We start from the raw sequence: 22,500 nt of genomic DNA, 5'->3' as shown, positions 1-22,500 counted from the left end.
GGTAACATGTCGACGATATATTTTCTTATTTTCATATTTTCAAATTCGGAAAATAAAAGAAATAAAAACAAAGTTCTCTTTCGTTTCTACTCATATCAATTAGAAAATGAGAATAAATAAGAATCAAAAAAAAAAAAAAAAAATAATAAATAAATAAAAATAAAAAAGTAAAAAAAAAAAGAAAAAAAGAAATAAAATAAAATAAAATAAAATACGATATGAGATAACATATCGATGATAGTTCGGTCACTTTAGTATTTTTAAGATTATGAAAGAAGGACAGATAAGAAAAAAATTTCGAGTTCTCATTAATTTTCATTCGTATTGAAATGAAGGGAGGACAAATAAAAATTAAATTCAAAAAAGCATTATTGCAAACGTTAAATTCTCTTACATTTATAATTTGCATTAATGAGAAGAAAGAAAAAGAAAAAGAAAAATAGGAGAAAAGAAACGTAAAGATAAAATCTAAATAAACAGGATTTTTTTTTACTACGGTCGGTAATATATCGACGAAATATATGTCACTTATTTATTTTTCTATTTAATAAAGCAACGGAATAACATTGAGATTTTTTTTCGTTTTTATTCGCATTAAGAAAGAAAAAAAAAAAAAAGAAAAAAAAAAGAAAAAAACTAAATAAAAATTAATAATCATGTTATTTTCGCGCACGTGTTTTCTCTCTCTCTCTCTCTCTCTCTCTCTCCCTTCTTTCCAGCGATAGAAAAATGATGACACGTTTGGAACGTACGAGAAGGAGAAAGAAAAAAAAGTATGAAGGAAATATCAACAAGTGTACATAATAAAGATTTTTATATACTTTCATGTGAATGGGGCAGGGAAGAGGTTGATAAAGTCCGAGTACAAAGTATGAAAAATTTTCGCTCGGAATATCAAACGTCGTAATTTGATAGATAGAAAGAGTGAGAAAGAGAGTGGCTGGTTTGGAACACGAGGCCATCACGCGGCAAACAACTGAAGATAATCAATCGTTCGACCGTAGAACATCGACGCTACCAAAGGACTATTTTCTTCGAGATTAATAGATGTTACATTTGGATATTATTATTGGATATTATTATCTATCTGTTTGGATATGCGCGCGCACAAGTGTCAAAGTATCTCTCCTCTCGATTTCGTTTGATCGTTATTATTGAGTAACAGTTCCGACATCGAACAGAAATCGCAACGTTTTCATCGGTCACTGACGTAAGGATACCGGTAAGTATATAATATTGCAATTTGAATAAGTAAAAATTAATACATTAAGATTTATTATTTTCCATTTTGTATATATTACGATCTAACAGATAAATCTATTGGATCGAATTTATTCAAGTAATGAAAATTTTCTTATTATCATTTTTAAAAATGTTATAAACGTTAACATTCCTTGACATTGATAGGTCTTTTTTTTCTACTCTTTTTTTTTTTTTTTTTCTCTCGAACACAAGAGAGTTATATCTGTTTCGCTAATTAATCTATATATGTATATGTATATATATGTATAAAAATCATTATCTTTTTTTATCTATTTTGTTTATATATATATATATATATATGTGTGTGTGTGTGTGTGTGTGTGTGTGTGTTTATATATAATATATAAAATAAAAAATAATCAACTTTTATTTTATTAAAATAGATCGAATGTTCGTTCGTTATGATGATTAAATCGGATTTTACATTATCGACGTAAATCGATCGAAATCTTTCTCAAGTAATATAAATTATTTATTTTCATGTAGATATTAATTTATTTTAATTTTAATTTTTATTACGAATATAATCTACTATCGAATTTCTTCCTCTCCTTTTTTGCTTTTTTTTTTTTTTTAATAATAAGAAAAGAAAAAAAAATATATATATATATTTATGTATATATATTTTATAAAAAGAATTATTTTTATTTTATTAAATAGATCATATATTTGATCTCGTCACGATGTCTAAATCGGGGACTAATGTACCGATCATGACTCGATCGAAAAAAGAAGAAACGTTAAACGATCCAAAATTATTGCTTAATGAAGTAAAAAATGAAGCTACAAGTAAAGCGAGCATTGAGAAGGAAAAAGTTGATGTGCCGGTTGTAAAACAACAAGTACAATCGGCGAAGGAAATTATTAAAACTGATGTACAAGTTGAAAAGAGAACGTTGGAACAATCGGTCGAGAAGAAAGTCGAGAAGAAATTTGTTATCGAGAAACCCACGGACAAAGATCGATCATCCTCAAAAAACGATGAATCTTTGATCCTTGAAAAAAATGTAAGTTCAATTTATTCGTTTATTTTCTTTTTTTCTTTTTCCCCCGTGACGATAACGATCATAATTACAAAATTTTTATTCCATAAAGTTGGTAATACGATATTTTTTTTTTTTATTTTATTTTATTTTTTTTTATTTTTTTTTTTTTTTTATTTTTTTTTTATTTATAGAAACCAAAAGATCCACCTGCTTTGAAGAAAGATGAATCTTTGATCGTCGAAAAAAATGTAAATCATCACAATTCGCCTTTTTTTAATGCCATAAAATTATTAATACAATCATGTATATATATATATATATATATATAATTTATATATCTACATTTTTTTCATTTTTTTTTTTTTTTTTTTCTTATAGAAACCAAAGGAAGAAAAACGATCTGCTTTGAAGAAAGATGAATGTTCGATTCTCGAAAAGAATGTAAATCAATTTGATTTGCTTCGTATTTCTTTTTTTTTTTTCAGTCCAATAAAAGTGATAACGATCATATTTTTATTATTATTATTTTTTATTCTTCTTCTTTTTTTTTTTTTTCATGATCATAGAAACCAAAAGATGAAGTTTGCCCTTTTTTAAAGAAAGACGAAATTGTGAAACCGGAAAAAAATGCAAGTTCATTTAATTCATTTATATTTCATTGGATTTATTTCAACATCCAATAAAATTGATAACGATCACACTTATATTTTTATTTATTTTATTATTTTTTTTTTTTTCATGATCATAGAAACCAAAAGATGAAGTTTGCCCTTTTTTGAAGAAAGACGAAATTGTGATACCGGAAAAAAATGCAAGTTCATTTAATTCATTTATTTCATCGGATTTGTTACAAAATCCAATAAAATTGATATCGATCATACCATATATTCTTATTAATTTAATCAATTAATTAATTTTTCTTTCACGTTTTATAGAAACCAAAAGAAGACGTGCGATCTTCTTCGAAGAAAGATGAATTTGTGACTCTCGAAAAAAATGCAAGTTAATTTCATTCACTTAATTCGTTGGAGTTGTTTCAAAATCCAATAAAAAAAAAATTGTTAGAGATGACATTTTATTTATTTATTTATTTATTTATTTATTTATTATTTTTTTCGTTTAATAGAAACCAAAAGAAGAAGTTCGATTTTCTCCGAAGAAAGATGAATCTTTGCTCCACGAAAAAAATGTAAGTTAACATTATTCATTTGATTTAAAATCCAATAAAATTGGCAACGATCATATTAACATTTTTATTATATATAATAAAATGCGATAAACTGGTTATCTAAATATATATATATATATATATATTTTTTTTTTTTCATATTATTTTTTTTTTTTATAGAAACCAAAAGAAGAAAATCCATCTGCTTTGAAAAAAGATGATTCTTTGATCCTTGAAAAAAATGTAAATCATCTACAATCTTTTTTTATTTTTTTTTTCTCCGATAAATTCGGTAACGATCACATTTATATTTTTATTTATTTTTTTTTTCGTTTTATAGAAACCAAAAGAAGAAGTACTATCTTCTTCGAAGAAAGATGAATTAGTAATCGTCGAAAAAAATGCAAGTTAACATCATCCATTTATTTCAAAAGCCAATAAAATTGATAACGATTATATTTATATTTTTGTTATTATGATTAGTTCTTTTTTCTTTTTTGTTTTTTTTTTTTTTTTTTAAATTGTAAAAAATCCATGTCTTCTTGATCCATTTTTTTTCATTTTTTAATTAAATAAAATTAATGACGTTTAGATTTGTTTTCATAAAAATTTTTTTTATAGGTACCTAAAGAAGAAGTCCGATCGTTCCCGAAGAAAGATGAATATTTTTTCCTCGAAACAAATGTAAGTTAACATCATTCGTTTCTTTTTTTTCTTTTTTTTTGTAAATAAAATTGAAAATAATCGCATTTACATTTTATTATTTTTTTTTTTCCCCTTATAGAAACCAAAAGAAGTTCGATCTTCTACGAAGAAAGATGAATCGTCCGTTCTCGAAAAAAATGTTAGTCAATTTCGATATATTTTTCTTTTTTTTTTTTCTTTTTAGATAGAATAAAATTTTATATTTATATTTTTATTGATATTTTTTTTCTTTTCTTTTTTTTTTTTTTTTTTTTTTAATAGATAGCGAAAGAAGAACTTCGATCATCTTTGAAGAAAGATGAAATTTGTATCCTCGAAAAAAGTGTTCGTTTCTTTTTGTTTTTTCAATCCAATAAAATTTGCAATCATATTTACATTATTATTATTATTACTTTTTTTGTTCGTCTTTTTTTTTTTTTCTTTATAGAAACCAAAAGAAGAAGATCGATCTTCTTCGAAGAAAGATGAATCATTGATCCACCAAAAAAATGTTAGTCAAATTGATTCAGTTCTTTTTTTTTTTTTCTAATCAACTAATTTTATTGATAACAATTATATTTATATTTTTATGGAAATCTTTTTTATAGATACCGAAAGGAGAATTGCAAACTTCCTTGAAGAAAGATGAATCTTTGTCCCACGAAAAAAATGTAAATCAATTTGATTTGTATTTTTTTCGAAATTGAATAAAATTATATTTATATATATATATATATATTTTTTTTTTTCGTTTTATAGAAACCAAAGGAAGAAGTTCGATCATCCCCGAAGAAAGATGAATTTGTGATCGTCGAGAAAAATGTAGGTCATCGCCCTTTTTTTTGTTTCTTTTTTTATTTTTTAATTCAACAAAATTGATGGCTTTCATATTTACATGATTATTATTATTATTATTATTATTATTATTATTGTGGTTTCTTTTTTTTCTTTTTTTATAGAAGTCAAAAGAAGATGATCGATTTTCTCCGAAGAAAGAGGAATTGTTTATCGTCGAAAAAAATGTAAATCAACTTGATTCATTTTTTTTTCTTTTTTCTTTTTTTTTAATCCAATAAAATTAATATACATATATTTTTTATACTTTTTTACAGAAATCATTTAAACCCTCGAACGTTGCTGTACCAAGAATACGTCAACCCTATATGCCACCGATAACCAATGAATCTCCAATCGTATTATCTACACATTTAGTACCGTCCTTACCAATCTCTCTTTTCGAATTATTGGCCGAGGTTATCGAAGTTGCAACAGAAAGGCCTGTTAATATTTTATACGAGCCAAGATCTAATAGAAAAGTTCCAAAGAATATCACTGATATGGGTAGATTTATAAAATGCTTATATATTTATTTTTATAAATAATTTTATGTATTTTAATAAATATATTTATTTATTAAAATATCATATTTATTTATTAAAATAAAAAGAAATATTATATATCAATATTATGTAACAATTATTTTAATTAATTTCAGCCATTTTGTCGGCCAATGAAGAATGGGAAGATGGTGAACTTTTGCCAGTATCTTTCATATTTAAACATCGTCTGAATAAGGATAATTCACCTTTGGTTTATGCCGACGTTATCATTGCTTCAGATCTCACACCTCAGGTTGAAGTAAATGGATAAATCTTTGATAATTTCTATTATTAAATCTTTGAAACATATAACAAATTTTTATATGTATGTATGTATAATGTTATAGGATATCATTGATATGCGTGGACACAGATGTGCATTACCTGATAGGTCTAAAAAAGTAGGAGCTACAACACTATTGTATAATTACTTGCATTCTGTTGGAGAAGGTCCAGCTTTCTTCGGCAACACATTAGGTTAATATGAATAAACTGTGTTACGATATGCACGTAGTGTACAAATTGTGAATTAATAAGGTATTGGGATTTGACGTTATGTTTTTTTCAGATGTCAATTCACAAATAGCTGTTTTACAAATGGTCGCCGGTAAACAAGCTGAAGTAGGCGTTTTGGAAGCTCCTGTTATTATGTGTCAAAAGGATACTTTGCCAGGCATAGAATCACTTCGTGTAGTTACAAGCTTGGGACCATTACCGCCTTATCGCATTATGGTTAATAAAAATATATCTGGTAAGAAAATTGTTGAAATGAAAAACTTATTTCTAGCATTATATCTCTTTATTATTGTTTTCCATCCTTATGTCATATCTGATGTTTTTCTCATTCCTTTCATTTATTTTTTCTTCTTTTCAATTTCTTTTTTTTTTCTTTTCTTTTTTTTTTTTTTTTTTTTTCTTTACAGATAATCTCGTAAGGAAATTAACGTCTTCTCTACTCAATTGTAATGAGGATACAGAACGATTGGAGAAACTAGCATCTTATGGAATCTTAGGTTTTGCCGTTAATTCCACAGATTACTATGAATTTAGTGATGTTAAGTCTGCCATTAAAAGGGGACCGTATTATTGAATTTATCTCTCATTTACATTGTATTAAATATGATCTATACCTTACTACATTTATCGTTGGAAAAAAATAAGCACGCATATAAATTTTATATTATAAAATAAATATAACGTTATATTATCAAGATCTATGCATATGCATATTATCTGTTCATTTCTTATTCTCTTACTTTTGTTCTTTTCGTTCGTGTTTTCTTCTTCTTCTTCTTTTTTTTCTACTTTTTTCTGCCTTTTTTTGTGTTTTTTTTTTTTTATTTTTATTTTATTTTATTTTATTTTATTTATTTATTTTTTTTTTTCTTTTTAAATAGAAATTATGATACATACAATGCACAAGAATTACGCAAAACGAATTTATCTATCAAAAGTTACCAAAAGTTAGGAGCAAGATATCCATCTGGAGGTGGTATAGAACCCCTTGCTAATGTGTTTTTTAAGAATTCTTCTAAACGTACTAATGGTCCGTCACTAATACCATCCGTATTTTGTATACGAGGATAATATTCATTAGCTAATAACATTAACATCTTATGAAATTGTTTAGGATAAACATTCCAAAGTGAATTTCCTGCAACTTCCAATACATCCAAAATAAGAGTGGCACGAAGATCTGATGTGTTTGGTTGAGATTCTATAAATATGGATAAATATATGATTAACATATTTGTGTCTTTGAAAATTAAAATTAATAATAATGATGATGATAATAATAATAATAATAATAATAATAGAAGAAAAAAAAATTATATAACTTTACCACTATTCAATACAGTTGCAAGCCATCTCCATGTATGTCGTAAACCATAAGGATGTTTCTTCGTAATTCCTTTTCTTTGAGATGTTACAGTTATAGAAATATACAATCTCATTAATCCAGACATCCTTTTCAAAAATTTATCTTGTTTTTCTACACTTCCATTTTCGAAATACTTATAACCCAATGACTTGAAATATTCTTCATTGGTTTGTCCTTCTCTTTTCGGCATAAATACAGGAACCGTAAAGGGACAAGTTTTGTGAAAATGTGCCAAAAGTAATTCACCAAAATCGCCGTGATCGTTCCAAAGAGCTACGATTATTGTAGCTATAGCAAATGCCATTTTTGGTTTGCTCGAAACAAGTGTCTCTCCTTGATTCTGTTGTTAAATAAAAATTTATTAAAAAAAAAATCAAACGAAAGATTAATTAAAAAGATCTATTAAAAATACGTACTACTATTTTTTTGGCTAAAACATCTTTACAAAATGCTGCTCCTTGCGGATGCTGTCCTACATTTGGAGATGATCTTCCAATAAGAAGATTGTGTAATCTTTCATATTTATCTTTAAGATGTTGTTCGTTAATAACAGAAATTGCGTTTACAGGAATATTTATTGCCTTTTGACACTCGAACCTAAATTTTTTTGTACTGGGCGATCGTGAAAATTCATTATAATTTTTGGCATAATTCTCCAAAATTTCTTGACTATGAATATATATTTGTAATGATTCTTTATCGACATATTTATATATATTATCTAAAAGAAGATAATGCATAAAAAAAAGTATTATAATTTTTATAATATTGAATAATATTTCATTGATACAGAAACTTTAATGCTTACTTTCTATTTCTTGTAATGGCACAGTCGACGTTGATGAAGTATCTTCAGAATTGCCTTGATGATTTGTGGATGTTTCTATTGTTTGACCTGTTTCTTGAACATTTTCTGGTATTAGTTCTGGAACAGTTTCAGGAGTAGATTCTGGAACAGTTCCCGGAACAATCTCTGGTACAGGCTCTGGAACAGATTCTGGAACACTTCCTGGAACAATCTCTTGAGCTTTATCATTGCCCACGTTTTCGTTGACATTATCGTTATTGATTTGATCTGCAGTTGAAACGTCATAAATTTTTACAACTTCTTCTGACTTGGATTGTTCTTTCTGAATCAATTCTGTACTTTGTACATTTGCATTCGACACTGGAATTATCTTCTCAGCAGTTATCCTATCTGAAAGTACAAGTACATTGATATTTTCATTTGATTATTATTAATATCTTAGAATATAATTGTAATTGTTAATAATAAAAAATACATACCTAATTCTACCTTTAACGAGGATAAAATTTCACCTATCTGTTGTACCGCTGTTTCTGCGCTATAAAGATCTGTAGGCGCCAAATCTCCTTTCTATTTTAAATTTAAATGGATATAGATAAGTAAAAGATAATGAAAATAAAAAATTATATCGCGTATATATATTTATAACAATTATATTACTAATACCTTAATTTTTTCATCCAAAGATTCAATTTGTCGATGGAGTTGTTTTAGAACGACCGAATGCATAATAAAAAAATTTGCTATAGCATTTTTGTCTTTAAAATTTTTGGATAGAATTACAATGTCATAATATTTAACTTCAAATTCGTGCCTAAGAATAACTATCTTTTTTATCAATTCTTCCTTCTCTTTCAATTTCCTTCTACATTCCTCCATATCACGTTTCATCTTTTCATTTTGTTCTTGAGCTCTTTGAGCGTGTAACTGTTGCTCGTGTTTTCTCCTTATTTCTTCTTGTTCCGCGATACGTTCCTCCTCGGCTAATATATCGGCATATTTTTGTGCACTTTTGCGCTCTCTTTCTTGTGCCATATTCGAACGCGAAAGGGAAATATGTTTCTGTATAGCAGTTCCATTCTCTTCCATGTGTTGCCATTTACGCTGTACTTCTTTCTACAAAATATAATAATAATAATAATGATTAACATTATATCGTTTAATTCCTTTTAAATTATCTTATTAAAATAATAATACCATTCTATTGCATGTATTATTTATAAAAAAAATTTACCCTGACTTTCTCTCTTCTTTGTAACTCCTCTTCCAATAATATCTTTTTTATTGAAAATATAATACCACTCTGTGTTGAAATCTTATTGTTCCATTCATCCATAGTTTTCTGTGGTGTTTTGACATTGCAAGAATTTTGTTCATTTTCAATATTTTCCAATTTTTTTAAATCACTCTTGCTTGAATCTGAATTAGGACCAATCGTAATCCGATCGATTTCACCGGATATACGCGAAACTTTTCCTAAAGCAGATACTTTTAGACAAGCAAAGTCTGCACTTATATCACTCATATTTGGTTCCTACATGTGTATATACATATATATTATTATTATATTATATTAATATATATTATTATTATTATCTATATTACTTAGTACAGAACGAATTTTAAATTATAAATATTACTTATACAATGTATTTTTTTTTATTTTTTACCAATACATTGTGCAATAAAAGATAAAATGAATGGAAATTGTTTGACTTAACCTATCTAAAGTAATGAATGATTTGATTTTTCTATATTTACCATATCTTCTTTATTACTATTAGAGAGTGGCATTCTTATATTTATATAATATTGCTCCAAATAAACTTTATAAATCTAAAGAATTTAATTATAATAATTTATAAATGGAATATACATATAAGTAAATTTATGTACATTTCAATCACTCATACAATTCATACATCGTTACGAAAGATTTAAAAAATTGTTCACATTTTGTCATTGTGTAACCGATAAAACGGTTAATTCTTTTTTATATAAATATAACATAATGTTCAGATAGCTTATACCTTTAGTCAACTTTCTTGCATGACACACAACAAAAACACACTAACCAACTACACGAAGTGTTTTGTTATATGTATGTACATTGGTAATGGAAATCAGCCAATCAGAATGAATCTTTCTGTTGACCAATCATAACGATGCTATTATACAATTGGTCGATACGTATTTTTTACTTACGTTATATTTTTAAATTTAACTTTCATACAAAAATTTTATATATATATATATATATGTATTTATTTTGTAAATTTTTAAACAATACTTCATTATTATATCCAGTCTGTTGTATATTGTTTCAGGATTTATTTTTACAAAAGATAAGGTAAAAGTCTTTCGCCAAAAATAAATATTATATAATTTTCATTTTCTATATTTTATTTTAATAGTGTATACGTTCTCTAAATGGGATTTCATCTCCTATATATATAAAGTTTTTATTATAATTAGAAACTACATTATTATATATACTACCCTGCATAATCTGTATATTATTATAATCACTAATATAATATATATGTATATATCAAAAAATTTAATACAAGTTTATATCTATAATGAAAAAAATTTATACAATGAAAATAAGATAATTGAAAGTACATTGAATTTGTAGTCATTGAATTTTAATAATTTACTGAAATTTTCTTAAACCTATATGTATTAGTAATATTGTTTAGTAGTAGGTGAACATTTTTAAGTAATACAAGTCAATTCCACGTATATGATCAGATATTTTAAGTAATACAAATCAACCGCCAGTATATGATAAGATATTTAAGTAGTACAAGCGAATCACTCTTATGGGGTTGGATATTTAAATAGTACAGGTCAAAAATTACATGGCTGAAAAATCAATAGAATAACAATAAAAAGGTACATAAATTATTTATTGGAAAAGATTAAAAAAGAAAAAAAAAAAGAAAAAAAGAAAAAGGAAAAATTGTATATCGCTCATAGTAATAATTATTTTTATTATTATTATTTTTTTATTTTTACTTTTTCCTTTTTTTCCCCCACATTTTGCTTGTTCTTTTCTTTTCTTTTCTTTTTTTGTCTATGTCGATAACCAGCCAGTTGAAATAAGAAAACATATTTTACACGTATCATTATAAAATTATATGAATTTCTCTTTACGATTATTAATAAAAATCAATATATGTTTTATAGTAAACTTAAAGTTCGTCTGTTACATTTGTGAAATTGTAATATTCTACTATTGTATTTGTAAAATTAATTCTATTTTTTTTTTTCGAACTGTAAAACAATCTTGACAATTTTTAATTAATACTGAAATCATTCAAGTATATAGTCGAGACATCTTTTATATATATATATAAGTAATATATATATATAAGTTATATATATACATATAAGTTCATATTTTATATATATATATATATATAAATTCTGACTGTATATTAAAGTATTAATAATATATAAATTTCTAATAATATTTGCAAAAATAAATAGATTGATTATATTAGAATTCTATGGACAAATGTATATAAAGTATATAAATTTGTGACTAAAATCAAGATTTTGTTGATCACCTGATGAAAAATAATAATTAATGAATATATACTTATATATTATTCCTTTTTTTTATAAAAATCAAAATATTAGTTCATTTCCATATTATCTATTGTATAAAGTATAATTTGCACAAGCTTATACATCCATTCCTTGCTTGCATTTTTAGTTCATAATTTCATAAAGTCTTTTTGAAAATTTATGTCTAAATCTTGAACTAAATAATGGATATTGTAAAATGTAGTATTCTTACTAATTGCAGAGGGCATAATTTTTTACATTATATGGTATTATACAAAATGTGCATTTATTTGGCACAATTTAGTTTTAATAGTTACATTAATTAAGCCTTAGCATTGTATGTTTTACGACAATTGCACAGAAGGCATTATATTTTATGAATCATGCATCCGAATGTATATCTATTTTTTTTTTCCTTCTATAATCTCTGTATTCGTATTTTCTTGCTTTAAATACCATATTAAGACTGTCGAACGCAATCTCTATTTATGAAAATTTCTAATTTTAGGAATGAAGCTTCTGATAAACTATAAATATTTGTTAATTATTATAGTCATGTAATCTGTACTATTTCATAATGAAAATATACATTATCGACATATTACATAAACATTTATATTCCCTTTTATGGTTTATTTCAAATTAAATGTAAATACTTTGAGATCTATTAAAAAATGTCGAAAGATAATATGTTGATTCTAATAAGAATTATGGCACAATGGTGATTCAACTTATACCTTTAAAAAATTAAAGGATTTCTTAACAATGATTTCATTCCTATGATTATACTGGACCCAAAAATGAATGAATTTACTAGAGGAATGATTATATAAAAATTCGAATAAGAATCACCATAAATTCATTAACAACCTCAGATTTAATTTGTTCCTAACTATGCATGCAATTCATGAATTCGTTCATAAAAAAGAAGATAAGGACTGGCACAAAGTACATCTGTCAAAGATGTATTTTCGACAGTTGAATCCGATGTATAAAGCCATCGATCAGGTCTAGTTCCCCGTCTATAACATACAAAATGACCAGCATCTACAGGTCCACGATGTTCTACAACAGCTTGAAGTTGATACTTGTGTTTACCGTAGGTTGACCGTTGATTTGTAAGAAGCAACATTGCTTGTGCATCTCCCTAAAAAATATAAATTATATAATATTTATTATATTTATCGTTCATCTTCTTTCTTAAGAAAAGATTACACTTACTTTTGCAAGTCTTTTCTTTGCTTCTATAAAAGTAAATGGATCTAATACTAATGTATCAGAAAAAACAACAGGATCATCTCTCTTAATTGGCATCCCAGATGAGCTCCATGTAGTTCTTGGTATATGTATACATAAGCATTTAGGCAATTTTCCAAGAGTAAGAGTTTTAACGGCATCACAACGAGATGCACAACCATCACATTCTACATCATGAACAATTTCACTGCTCACAAAACGTGAAAATAATTCAATAAGAGTATGTTGTTTCCATTGAAGAACTGAACCGAGAGCAGGTAACGGCAATGAAATACTTTCAAGTTTATCATAACGTACGGGGGACTAAAAGGGAAATGATAATTATAATAATGGTATCAATAAAAGTGATAAAGTGAGATAAAATAAAATAGAATAAAAAGAAATATTAGAAAATATTTATAAGTAATTCCAACCAACCTTCCAATTGCAATTAATACATTGTAATTGACTAGTTAATAATCCAGAAAATGGATGTACTTCATTCCATATAGGTGGCATATTAATTAAAGATACTTCACATAGATAATTCCATATTGGCTCATCATTTTCTGCGTCATATCTCTTATGCTGCGATAACATTTCTGAAGATCTATCCAGGATTTTACCAGGCTTATATTCTGAAGGTATATGAGATGATATAGAAGGTGTAGATATTGTCATATGATTGTTACAATTTGTATCAAATCCATGCATAGAATTAGGATTTCTTTCAGCGGATACTATATCATTGCATGATACACTTCGAAGACCTATTGGTTCTCCTGAACCCTTGAGATCTGCCACAACTAAAGGATTTCTAGGTAATGCATCTGACAGACAACCTCGCTGTAAAAATGATATAATTTTATAATTGTTATTCTTCTTTATATTTGATATATTATTCGTACAATATTTCATTATAAATAATTAATATCCATACTCTGTTAATGGGTTGAATTTCTGACTGTAATGCATTTAGAAGTATGTGAAATAATTCATGAGCATCTTGATAACCAGGAGCAAAGCTCCATTGAGAACCAAGGGTAGTTATTATCTCAATAGGTGTTACATCTCCATATAAGTCATCAGTATGACCATTGATTTCTATCAAAGTACATTATCGTATATTTTAAACAATTTATATAAAATATACAATGAAATATTTATCAATGGATAATATTTATTGTAATATATTAAACATTACATCGTACTTTCAAAGACTGAAAGCAAAGCAGTGGTAAAATTGCACTTTTCGTTCTTCTCTCGTTGCCTTTGAAGCCATGTGATTAAAGTTGGACAAGCGGCTAATGCTTGTAACAAGGAATTTAAAAAGCAAGTATATCCTAGATTACTAATGCCAACCACTTTACCTACATAACATTTAATAAGTTATAAATATAAAAATAAATAAAATCTTATTAAAATGTCTTGATAAATAACGATAATGTTATTATATATATATATACATATATATATATACATATATATATATATATATACATATATATATATTGACCTTCACTTATAAAAGTAAATTACCTCTTCTTCTAGGTTTAGGAGATGGACCCCATAATACAAATGCTCCAACTGCTACAGCAAGTCCCATACCGGCAAACAAGGCAATTTTGTCGACATCCATCATCTTTGATTCACGGAAATACGCAATTTTTACAAATATTATACTTTCCTTTAATTTAATTTAGATGTTATAATTGCGTCTATCGACATCAAATTCGTTACATTAATACACATATTCAAAAGAACTGTTTTCTTTTTATTTTTATTTTTATTTATTTATTTTTTTTTTTTTTTCTTTTTTTTTTCCATTAACTTTACAACAATATAATGAATAAATCTCCTTCAAAATTTTCTGTTCTATTCACTCTCGGTTACTTTTTATTATGAATGTATTATGTGTCACGAGATGATAATTCTTTCTTCGAATGAATAAAACGTTCATATTATTTTAATCGTTCACATATTATTTCAAATATAATGATATTCTTCTGAAATTAAAACAATCCTTTTGAACCTTTAAGATATTCGGCGTTAATTAAGAACAAGTACGACGTGCAGTCCGATGGTGCTTATGCAATGATACCAACATTACCGATATATTTTAATGAAACTTCACTAATATCAAGCATTTATAATTAAATTAACATAAATATCGCGTCATTACTGCGAAATATTTATAAATATTATATATGAAATTCAAAACTTTTATTTTTTTTTTTTTTTTTTTTTTTTTTTTTTTTCTTAACACGAAACGACGAATTTAATGAAGATATTTATTTAAGAAAAATTCCGGTTATTCTTATAATACAAAAACAAAAAAAAAACAAAAAAAAAAACAAAAAAAAGAGTAATAGGACATTTCAACTGAATCTCAACAGATTTAATTATTATTATATTCGAGTAATTTTGATTCGAGGAAATTTGTTTATCGATTTCGACAGTGTTATCACGTGACTAAATCATATGATCTTCAAATGGCGCGAATTTTCGATTACTTCATTTTTCGTTCGCGTAATCGTTAGAATTGTATGAAATATAAATTAAAGCTTAGAAATTGTTTGTACGTGTGTACTCCTTTTTTATTATTTTAATAAACATAATAAAAATAGTATAATACTTGGTATACGTATATTTCGATTAGTTTCACGTACACATGTCAGCCATTTTTCTTCTCAGATGGCGTTGAAACCGCATTCTAGTTTTTATGTAAGTAGAACCACACTGACCGTTTTGTGGTTTTATGTTCGATTGGTTTGCAAACGGGATGAACGTCTAATTTTTTTTTCTTTTTAGCATTTTTTTTTTTAACGTCGACATTAAGAAGTCGTAAAATGTTTCTGAGACGTTTATCGGATTAAAATATTTGTGGTGATTTTTTTTTTTTTTGCAATAAATTTTTATCTTTTAAAGAAAATATCCCATAAGTACTGCGAGTAATATCGTCGTAAAGTGGTCGTGGGAAACTTGAAAATGTTCCCACGTTACTATTGCAATAGTGTGCGTAACGTGTGCGTGTGAAATTCCTAAATGTAAAGATGAACGGTCACGGGCAAGAACACGGTCATGCAGTAGTAGTTTGGGAATGGGAAAATCGTCATGGACGATGGAGACCTTATAGCCCAGCAGTGTCTCAACACCTTGAAAGAGCTCATTGTAAAAAACTTACAAGGGTCTTCCTAAACGATGCCGATCCTAATTTGGAAAGGTTTCATTCATTTTACAATTTGTTTTTCTTTCATCAAAAAAAAAAAAAAAATATATATATATATATACATATATATTAACTCAAATATGTAACATTTTAAATCAGATATTTGTTCTCTCATTGTCAATCGTTAGCAACATACTTTATATGTTTCTAACTTATATCAGGTATTATATCAATTTGAAGACCAAGATGCAATGCAGTGATGATGGAGATGAGACGCATAATGTAAGAAGAAAATTTTATCATCCTGTATCGCCAGCAGGGAAAGGTGCCAAATGGGAATGGGCTGGAGATACTGATGATTGGCATACTTATGATATGGAAGTACAGTGTCTTATTGAAGAAGCCTGGGCACGTGTAAGCATAAGCTAGATTAATATGAGGTAGGATAGTTGTATATATCATTTTGAATTTTAGGGTGACAAGACTATTGATGTTTCTAAGACTTATTTAGGTTTTCCATATATCATCAATTTTTGTAATCTTACTCAAGTTCGTTGTTGTACCGGATATGTAAGACCTATTCGTCGTGTTCAACAAGCTCCTTATCCATTGGTTAAAGTTGCCCTAGAAGAATTACAAATTGCTACTGGAAAAAAAGGTGCTTCTGTGACTGTTAAAAGTTCAAGTAAAATGATCCATAAGAAAACATCTAATAGTAGCAGCAAAAAGAACAATAAAAAAGTAAGTTTATACATTTTATCATTATATTCATTTTAATCTTTCAATTTTATACATTTAATTCTATATCTTACAGAGCAAAAGTGGAGATACAGGCCCTTCGAATATTGCAAGAGTTATATTAAATAATTTTAACATATTTAGTAACAAGCATAACATTGACAATAATGATTCCATTACAACTGTTGAAACTCCTGATAAAACAAAAACATGGGACAGCGTTTTGGACGTAGATTCCAGTAGTACAAAGAGCGGTCGTAGACCTAGCGTTGATACTGTATCAACATATTTGAGCCATGAAAATCCTGTGGATTTGCTAGACAGCAGTATGGGAAGTGATGATGCATTCAAAGAATCTAATTTTGGTATGTTGTGATTCACTGAATGAATTAATGAATTCTTTAATAATTTATGATTAATAATAAATAATGATTTTTATTTTAGGTGTAGATACAACAACGGATGTAATATCTCAGTATGTAAAAGTAGTTGAAAGTGATGATTCCGATTCATGTCCTGTATGTTTAGGCAGTCCTGAACCTCTGACAGTAGAATTAACTCGTTGCAAACATAGATTACATTTAGCATGTTTAAATGCAATGCTCAGTTGTCAACAACCACCTATGTACATACAATGTCCAGTGTGTAGATTAATATATGGAGAAAAAAGGGGTAATCAACCACCAGGTACTATGAACTGGACAAGGATACCAAGATCTTTACCTGGTTTCCCAAAAACTAATACAATACAAATAACATACGAGTAAGTTAAAAATAAAAGATTTTTAATTTCTTTTGTATTTTATAAAACAAGAATCAATTGTGTACATAGATATTAATTTTTCTATATCATACATTAGCATTCCATCTGGAGTTCAAGGATCAGAACATCCAAATCCTGGCCAAGCATATTATGCCGTTGGTTTTCCAAGAGTTTGTTATTTACCAGATAATAATTTAGGTCGTAGAGTATTAAGACTGTTACAAATTGCATTTGAACGAAGACTGATATTCACAATTGGACGATCTATTACTACCGGGCGTGAAGATGTAATAACATGGAATGAGATTCATCATAAGACTGAATTAGGTCCATCTACGTCTGGTCATGGTTATCCTGACACAAGTTACCTCGAAAGAACTCTAGCAGAGTTGGCAGCTCAAGGTGTAACAGATGGATAATATATATTAAAGTTACATTATAGAACGTGTATTCAAATACTACGAGCAGATCTGAATGAAATTATGTTACATGAAAAATATTTTTATACAAAGTCTTGGAGCCAAAATTTACACAAAAAAAAGGAAAAAAAAAAAAATTGCGGTTTCTAATATATAAACATTATTATAATAATTTTAAATTATTCCGAGCCAAGCAAGGAAATGTTAAATTTTATTTCTCGTCAAGTGAAATTATTTAAGATATATAATTATATATTTATATAATATTATTTTATATATTTCTTTTTGTTTTTTGTTTATATAATTGGCAAATATTTTATAAGCAGGAGGAAAGATCTGGTCGAAAAAAGTTTAACTTTATATAATATTGTTGAATATAATTTTATTTATAGGTTTTTCATTGTAACACATGTATATTGCTTTGAATTATTAATGTTATTTGAAGTTTATATGTACCTTCAAAAAAAAAAAAAGATAAAGAAATATATATATATATATACACACACATATATATATGCATATATATATATATATATATATATAAACATATACATTTACATGAATTTTATAGGTTTGTAAGTATTTAATTTTTTATTCTATTGTGTGGGAAATTTTTGTATTCCTTTTAGATAGATGGCGCGACTTTCAAGATAATTAAAATGGCTGAAAATTGATTTTTCTCTACAACGTAAATTCTTAGAAAATATTTTATTTATTACGTGCAAAAATATTTTGGAGAGTTCATTTATATAACAGCGAGAAAAAAAAGAAGTAAATATTCTCCAAGAAATTTCTAAAGTGGTTTAATTTTTTATTCAACGTATATACACAGAAATGCAGAAGGCATAATCGTATCGTTTCGCATCGTTACAATTGAAGTAGTTCCGATGTTCTTTTTAGAACAAAAATTCGCGCCCAAATGAGTGCTAAGGGGCAGCATAAGTGTGTTCTCTGTGATTCAAAATTAGATTCCAAAGAAGGATTACAGGAACATTTTAGGTATTCATGTCAAATTTTATATTTCTCATTATAAACAAAATCAACGGATCTTGACTGTCCATGAAGTTATAGAACAAATTTATTTGCGTTATTTTTATAAACAATTTAAGAAAGAAATTATTGCTCATATGTCTGTTATAAGAAATATTTTATATTATTTCTTCTTATTTTTATCACTACAATAAACTATGTTACCGATTGAGTATTACTCTCATTGTGTTCTTCAATCATAGTTTTGTTTTGATTTGAGGTTATTATATACATGACATATTTACATCATTATTTATATATTTTTAAGATTAAAAGATAATTTTGAAAAAAACAAAAAAAAAAAAAAGGAAAAGTATAATATGAGCTGAAGTTTTATCAAATATAAATGGTGTATGTGGTTTATAACAAAAAAAAGAAAAAAAAGAAAAAAAAAAGAAATTAGAAATGATATTCTAACAGAAAAAGTTTGAAAGTTATATAGATGTTCAAAGATATATATATAATTTGCTTTTAGAAAACATGCAAATAAAGAAATAGATACTCGTGGACGTCCTGTTAGAAATAATAAAAATGGAGATACCAAGTGTGATATGTGCGGACAATCATTTGACAGCGTAACTGCAACGATCAGACATAGGTTTAAAGTCCATTCGAATTCACCAACAAAATTCTATTGTCACTATTGTGGCATGCAATTTCCATTAAAAGTAACAAATAAATATATTTTATCATTTTTGACTTTATTCTTTTAAAGTTCTAATCTAATATAAGAATATTATTTTATGTTAGACTCATAGAGATAATCATCAGGCATCGCATGATTCCATCGAAAGAGAAAATAAAGATGAGCATAAAAAGTGTGAGGATTGCGACGTGATATTTTATAATAAAAAAGCTTTGGACTATCATTATCGTTCCATACATAAAAGGTAAATTATTATTGTTTTAAGTATTAATAAATATATAAAAAATATATATTTTTTTATTATATAGGATGGTGCATTTATTTCAACCAATTGCTACACCACCACCAAGCAATAAAATTAAAGTCAATTCGATGAATGATGCTTTGAGTGTTTATTATTGTCATTTGTGTGGCGTAGAGTATGTTATAAAATTTAATTTACAACAACATTTGGAACGAGCTCATACTCAAGTAAATAATATGATATATAAAATTAAAAGGGTGTAATAAAAATCTTATGGTACAATAATTTAAATCTAATGTTTGTTCAATAATAGGAAGAAAGAGAGGCAGTACCAGAAGATCTCATTAAGTGTACAGTTTGTGCTGCATTATTTTGTAGTAAAAAAGCATATGACGTTCACAATAGTTATCATCAACCGAATGATTTATATGTAACATCGGAAGAACAGAGACTACAGACTGTTACAAAAATTGATCAAGATTTTGATATTAGAAGGGTCGAAGCAGTAGCTAATAGATATGTTCCCAAAACTAATATATCAAAGAGGCCAGCAAAACATTGGGCGAAGGTAATCACAAATGAATCTGTTTTATATTAATTAATACACGCTATATCAATTTATATAACAAAAAAAAAAAATTTTAATTAAATATTCTAGCAAGAAAAAATACAAAGGCTAAACAAATCTAAAAGAGAAGAATATTTATCATCCCATAATGATCTCGCCGGTGCTAATGATTCAAGCGATTCTGAAAGTGATCTACCATTAAAACAAAGACTTTCTAGCTAACAGAGGTCTTCCTCTACTTTTAAAGTCCCTTTATTATTTAGAAATATTTGCAAATATTGAATTTTTATTAACAATCATTGCAGTCCACCATTTATATTATATTTATGTAGGTATAACTTTATTCTCGTTAATTTCTATTATTGAAAATTTCTTTGTGTATGTAAATACATGTGTAGATAATAATCATTATCATAATATAATACGTCATATTTTATTTATATTAATATATAACATTAAAATCGTACTTTTCGATAATAGCGTCCATATTGTAAATAATAACGAATGTTTTAATCATATTGATCGCTCTTTCACTCATTTTTTAATATTATGCACAAAGTCACATATTTGTATCTTTATAAATTGTTTATATATATATATATATATATATATATATATATATATATATATATATATATATCGTTAAGTTCTAAGAATGTGAATTGAATAAAATTTAAATGACAAATAACATTGTGGTTATGGGGAAGAATTTTTTGTTAACAAGAATTATTTAATTCATCATCGTCATTGTTACGTTACTCTTAAAATTAATTGATTAAAAATCATAAAAAAAAAAAAAAAAGAAAGCGATATATAAAACGAAGCTTACGAAGACTTTTATTTTCATTGATTGGTTACACTGACTTCCGCTGTATACGGAAAAGATGCTGGCGCCATTTTCTGTTATCGGTTTTTACGCGTGTGTATTGCTGGTGTGCGGATCGAGTTCTTACCACGTAGTTGCCTAGCGTATTTAACATATTTGTGCTTCTTTTAAGTTTTTGATTAGAAAAAATAGAATATGGGACGTAAAAAGAAGAAGCAGTCGAGACCATGGTGTTGGTATCCTTTATGAAATAAATTTTCATCGAGAAGTATTTTACGTAATTATATTTTTGGATCGCGTTGGTATATCTGTGACTATTAGACGAAATAAAGATACTGATTATATATTTATATTAAATTTCTTTCAAATTGTCAAGTATTTTATGATGTTAATCGTATTACATCGTAAATATAGAAAAGAACGAGTATCTCCATATAATGTAAAGATGATATACGCGTAAGACTAATACACAGTCCTCTTGTAGAAATCAATATACGTATATTAAATAAAATGTACGTCGTAAAAAGGTTAAAATTCGATAATAATTCAAATCGTCCCGTGAAGTGTTATTTTATCATAAATGTTTCTTTAATTGTTATTATGCCTATTGAAAAAATTCAATGCATTTAATTAATTGACATTGCATTATATACACACTGTACTTTCTTTAACTTAATTTTTCATTAAGGTATTGCAATAGAGAATTTGAAGATGAAAAAATTCTTATTCAACATCAAAAGGCAAAACACTTCAAGTGCCACATTTGTCATAAGAAATTATATACGGGACCAGGACTTAGTATACATTGTATGCAGGTAATGTAACATTTTATATAGGATTGTTCTATTTCCATTTATATTTATTGACTATATTTTATATTATATATCTATATGTTATTATTACACTTCCTATTATAGGTACACAAAGAAGCAATAGATAAAGTACCTAACTCTTTGCCAAATCGTAGCAACATTGAAATAGAAATATATGGAATGGAAGGAATCCCACCAAATGATGCTAAAGAGCATGAAAGACAACGAAATGGTGGTAGACCTGGTTCACCTAGTTCTGGAGAAGATGAGCCTGTACAAAAGAAGGCAAAGCCTGAAGGTTTAT

The 22,500-nt window shown here is 26.6% G+C and overlaps 6 protein-coding genes across 36 annotated transcripts in view; 4 read left to right on the top strand and 2 right to left on the bottom strand.

The window, feature by feature from the left end:
• The first annotated feature begins 933 nt into the window (after positions 1-933).
• On the top strand, positions 934-6,691 carry LOC124430966 (proteoglycan 4-like). 26 transcript variants are annotated; one of them, XM_046978241.1, is made up of 23 exons: positions 943-1,222; positions 1,647-1,721; positions 1,924-2,270; positions 2,441-2,497; positions 2,628-2,690; positions 2,816-2,878; positions 2,998-3,060; positions 3,185-3,247; positions 3,376-3,438; positions 3,598-3,660; positions 3,758-3,820; positions 4,039-4,101; positions 4,202-4,261; positions 4,384-4,446; positions 4,550-4,612; positions 4,710-4,772; positions 4,861-4,923; positions 5,061-5,123; positions 5,214-5,442; positions 5,597-5,739; positions 5,828-5,957; positions 6,049-6,231; positions 6,404-6,691. In XM_046978241.1, exons 3-23 carry the CDS (start codon positions 1,947-1,949, stop codon positions 6,568-6,570), a joined length of 2,112 nt encoding a protein of 703 aa, XP_046834197.1. In that variant the 5' UTR covers positions 943-1,222; positions 1,647-1,721; positions 1,924-1,946; the 3' UTR covers positions 6,571-6,691. The 26 variants fall into 26 exon arrangements, with proteins under 26 accessions (XP_046834196.1, XP_046834198.1, XP_046834197.1 ...); XM_046978240.1 differs by lacking the exon at positions 1,647-1,721 and having other exon boundaries at positions 934-1,222; XM_046978242.1 differs by lacking the exon at positions 1,647-1,721 and having other exon boundaries at positions 936-1,222; positions 5,597-5,733.
• A 115-nt stretch (positions 6,692-6,806) lies between these two features.
• Positions 6,807-10,255, bottom strand: LOC124430965 (mRNA export factor GLE1). Its single transcript, XM_046978239.1, has 8 exons — positions 9,932-10,255; positions 9,405-9,704; positions 8,837-9,286; positions 8,650-8,740; positions 8,171-8,560; positions 7,779-8,083; positions 7,324-7,702; positions 6,807-7,197 (listed from the first exon to the last, which is right to left on the bottom strand). Exons 1-8 carry the CDS (start codon positions 9,962-9,964, stop codon positions 6,935-6,937), a joined length of 2,211 nt encoding a protein of 736 aa, XP_046834195.1. The 5' UTR covers positions 9,965-10,255; the 3' UTR covers positions 6,807-6,934.
• A 1,458-nt stretch (positions 10,256-11,713) lies between these two features.
• Positions 11,714-15,182, bottom strand: LOC124431117 (ubiquitin carboxyl-terminal hydrolase 30 homolog). Of its 2 annotated transcripts, XM_046978584.1 has the most exons (6): positions 14,522-15,177; positions 14,194-14,352; positions 13,923-14,086; positions 13,421-13,828; positions 12,968-13,306; positions 11,714-12,893 (listed from the first exon to the last, which is right to left on the bottom strand). In XM_046978584.1, exons 1-6 carry the CDS (start codon positions 14,622-14,624, stop codon positions 12,639-12,641), a joined length of 1,428 nt encoding a protein of 475 aa, XP_046834540.1. In that variant the 5' UTR covers positions 14,625-15,177; the 3' UTR covers positions 11,714-12,638. The 2 variants fall into 2 exon arrangements, with proteins under 2 accessions (XP_046834540.1, XP_046834541.1); XM_046978585.1 differs by lacking the exon at positions 14,194-14,352 and having other exon boundaries at positions 14,522-15,182.
• A 539-nt stretch (positions 15,183-15,721) lies between these two features.
• On the top strand, positions 15,722-18,093 carry LOC124431106 (protein deltex). Its single transcript, XM_046978557.1, has 6 exons — positions 15,722-16,205; positions 16,373-16,565; positions 16,626-16,892; positions 16,966-17,254; positions 17,334-17,652; positions 17,750-18,093. The coding sequence occupies exons 1-6, from the start codon at positions 16,036-16,038 to the stop codon at positions 18,069-18,071; spliced, it is 1,560 nt and encodes a 519-aa protein (XP_046834513.1). The 5' UTR covers positions 15,722-16,035; the 3' UTR covers positions 18,072-18,093.
• Positions 18,094-18,268: 175 nt separating this feature from the next.
• LOC124431107 (zinc finger protein 33B-like) lies at positions 18,269-21,105 on the top strand. The gene is made up of 6 exons (XM_046978559.1): positions 18,269-19,070; positions 19,576-19,768; positions 19,851-19,990; positions 20,055-20,217; positions 20,304-20,558; positions 20,649-21,105. The coding sequence occupies exons 1-6, from the start codon at positions 18,991-18,993 to the stop codon at positions 20,778-20,780; spliced, it is 963 nt and encodes a 320-aa protein (XP_046834515.1). The 5' UTR covers positions 18,269-18,990; the 3' UTR covers positions 20,781-21,105.
• A 313-nt stretch (positions 21,106-21,418) lies between these two features.
• Positions 21,419-22,500, top strand: part of LOC124431103 (BUB3-interacting and GLEBS motif-containing protein ZNF207) — a 10,739-nt gene continuing 9,657 nt past the window's right edge. For 2 of the 5 annotated variants that reach the window (XR_006943912.1, XM_046978545.1), the window contains exons 1-3: positions 21,419-21,620; positions 22,073-22,199; positions 22,302-22,500. The exon at positions 22,302-22,500 is cut by the window's right edge and continues 166 nt beyond it. Coding sequence is in view for 3 of the 5 variants with exons in the window: in XM_046978545.1 (XP_046834501.1) it covers positions 21,580-21,620; positions 22,073-22,199; positions 22,302-22,500 (367 nt within the window). In the remaining 2 variants the exon portion in view is untranslated. The remainder of the gene's footprint in view (positions 21,621-22,072; positions 22,200-22,301) is intronic. The other 3 variants (XR_006943911.1, XM_046978544.1, XM_046978546.1) reach the window with 2 other exon arrangements.

This window comes from Vespa crabro, chromosome 20 (genome assembly GCF_910589235.1).
Source record: "Vespa crabro chromosome 20, iyVesCrab1.2, whole genome shotgun sequence".
NCBI classification, from domain to species: domain Eukaryota; kingdom Metazoa; phylum Arthropoda; class Insecta; order Hymenoptera; family Vespidae; genus Vespa; species Vespa crabro.
The sequence above is the reverse complement of the archived record's forward strand: the minus strand, read 5'-3'. Positions and strand labels throughout refer to the sequence as shown.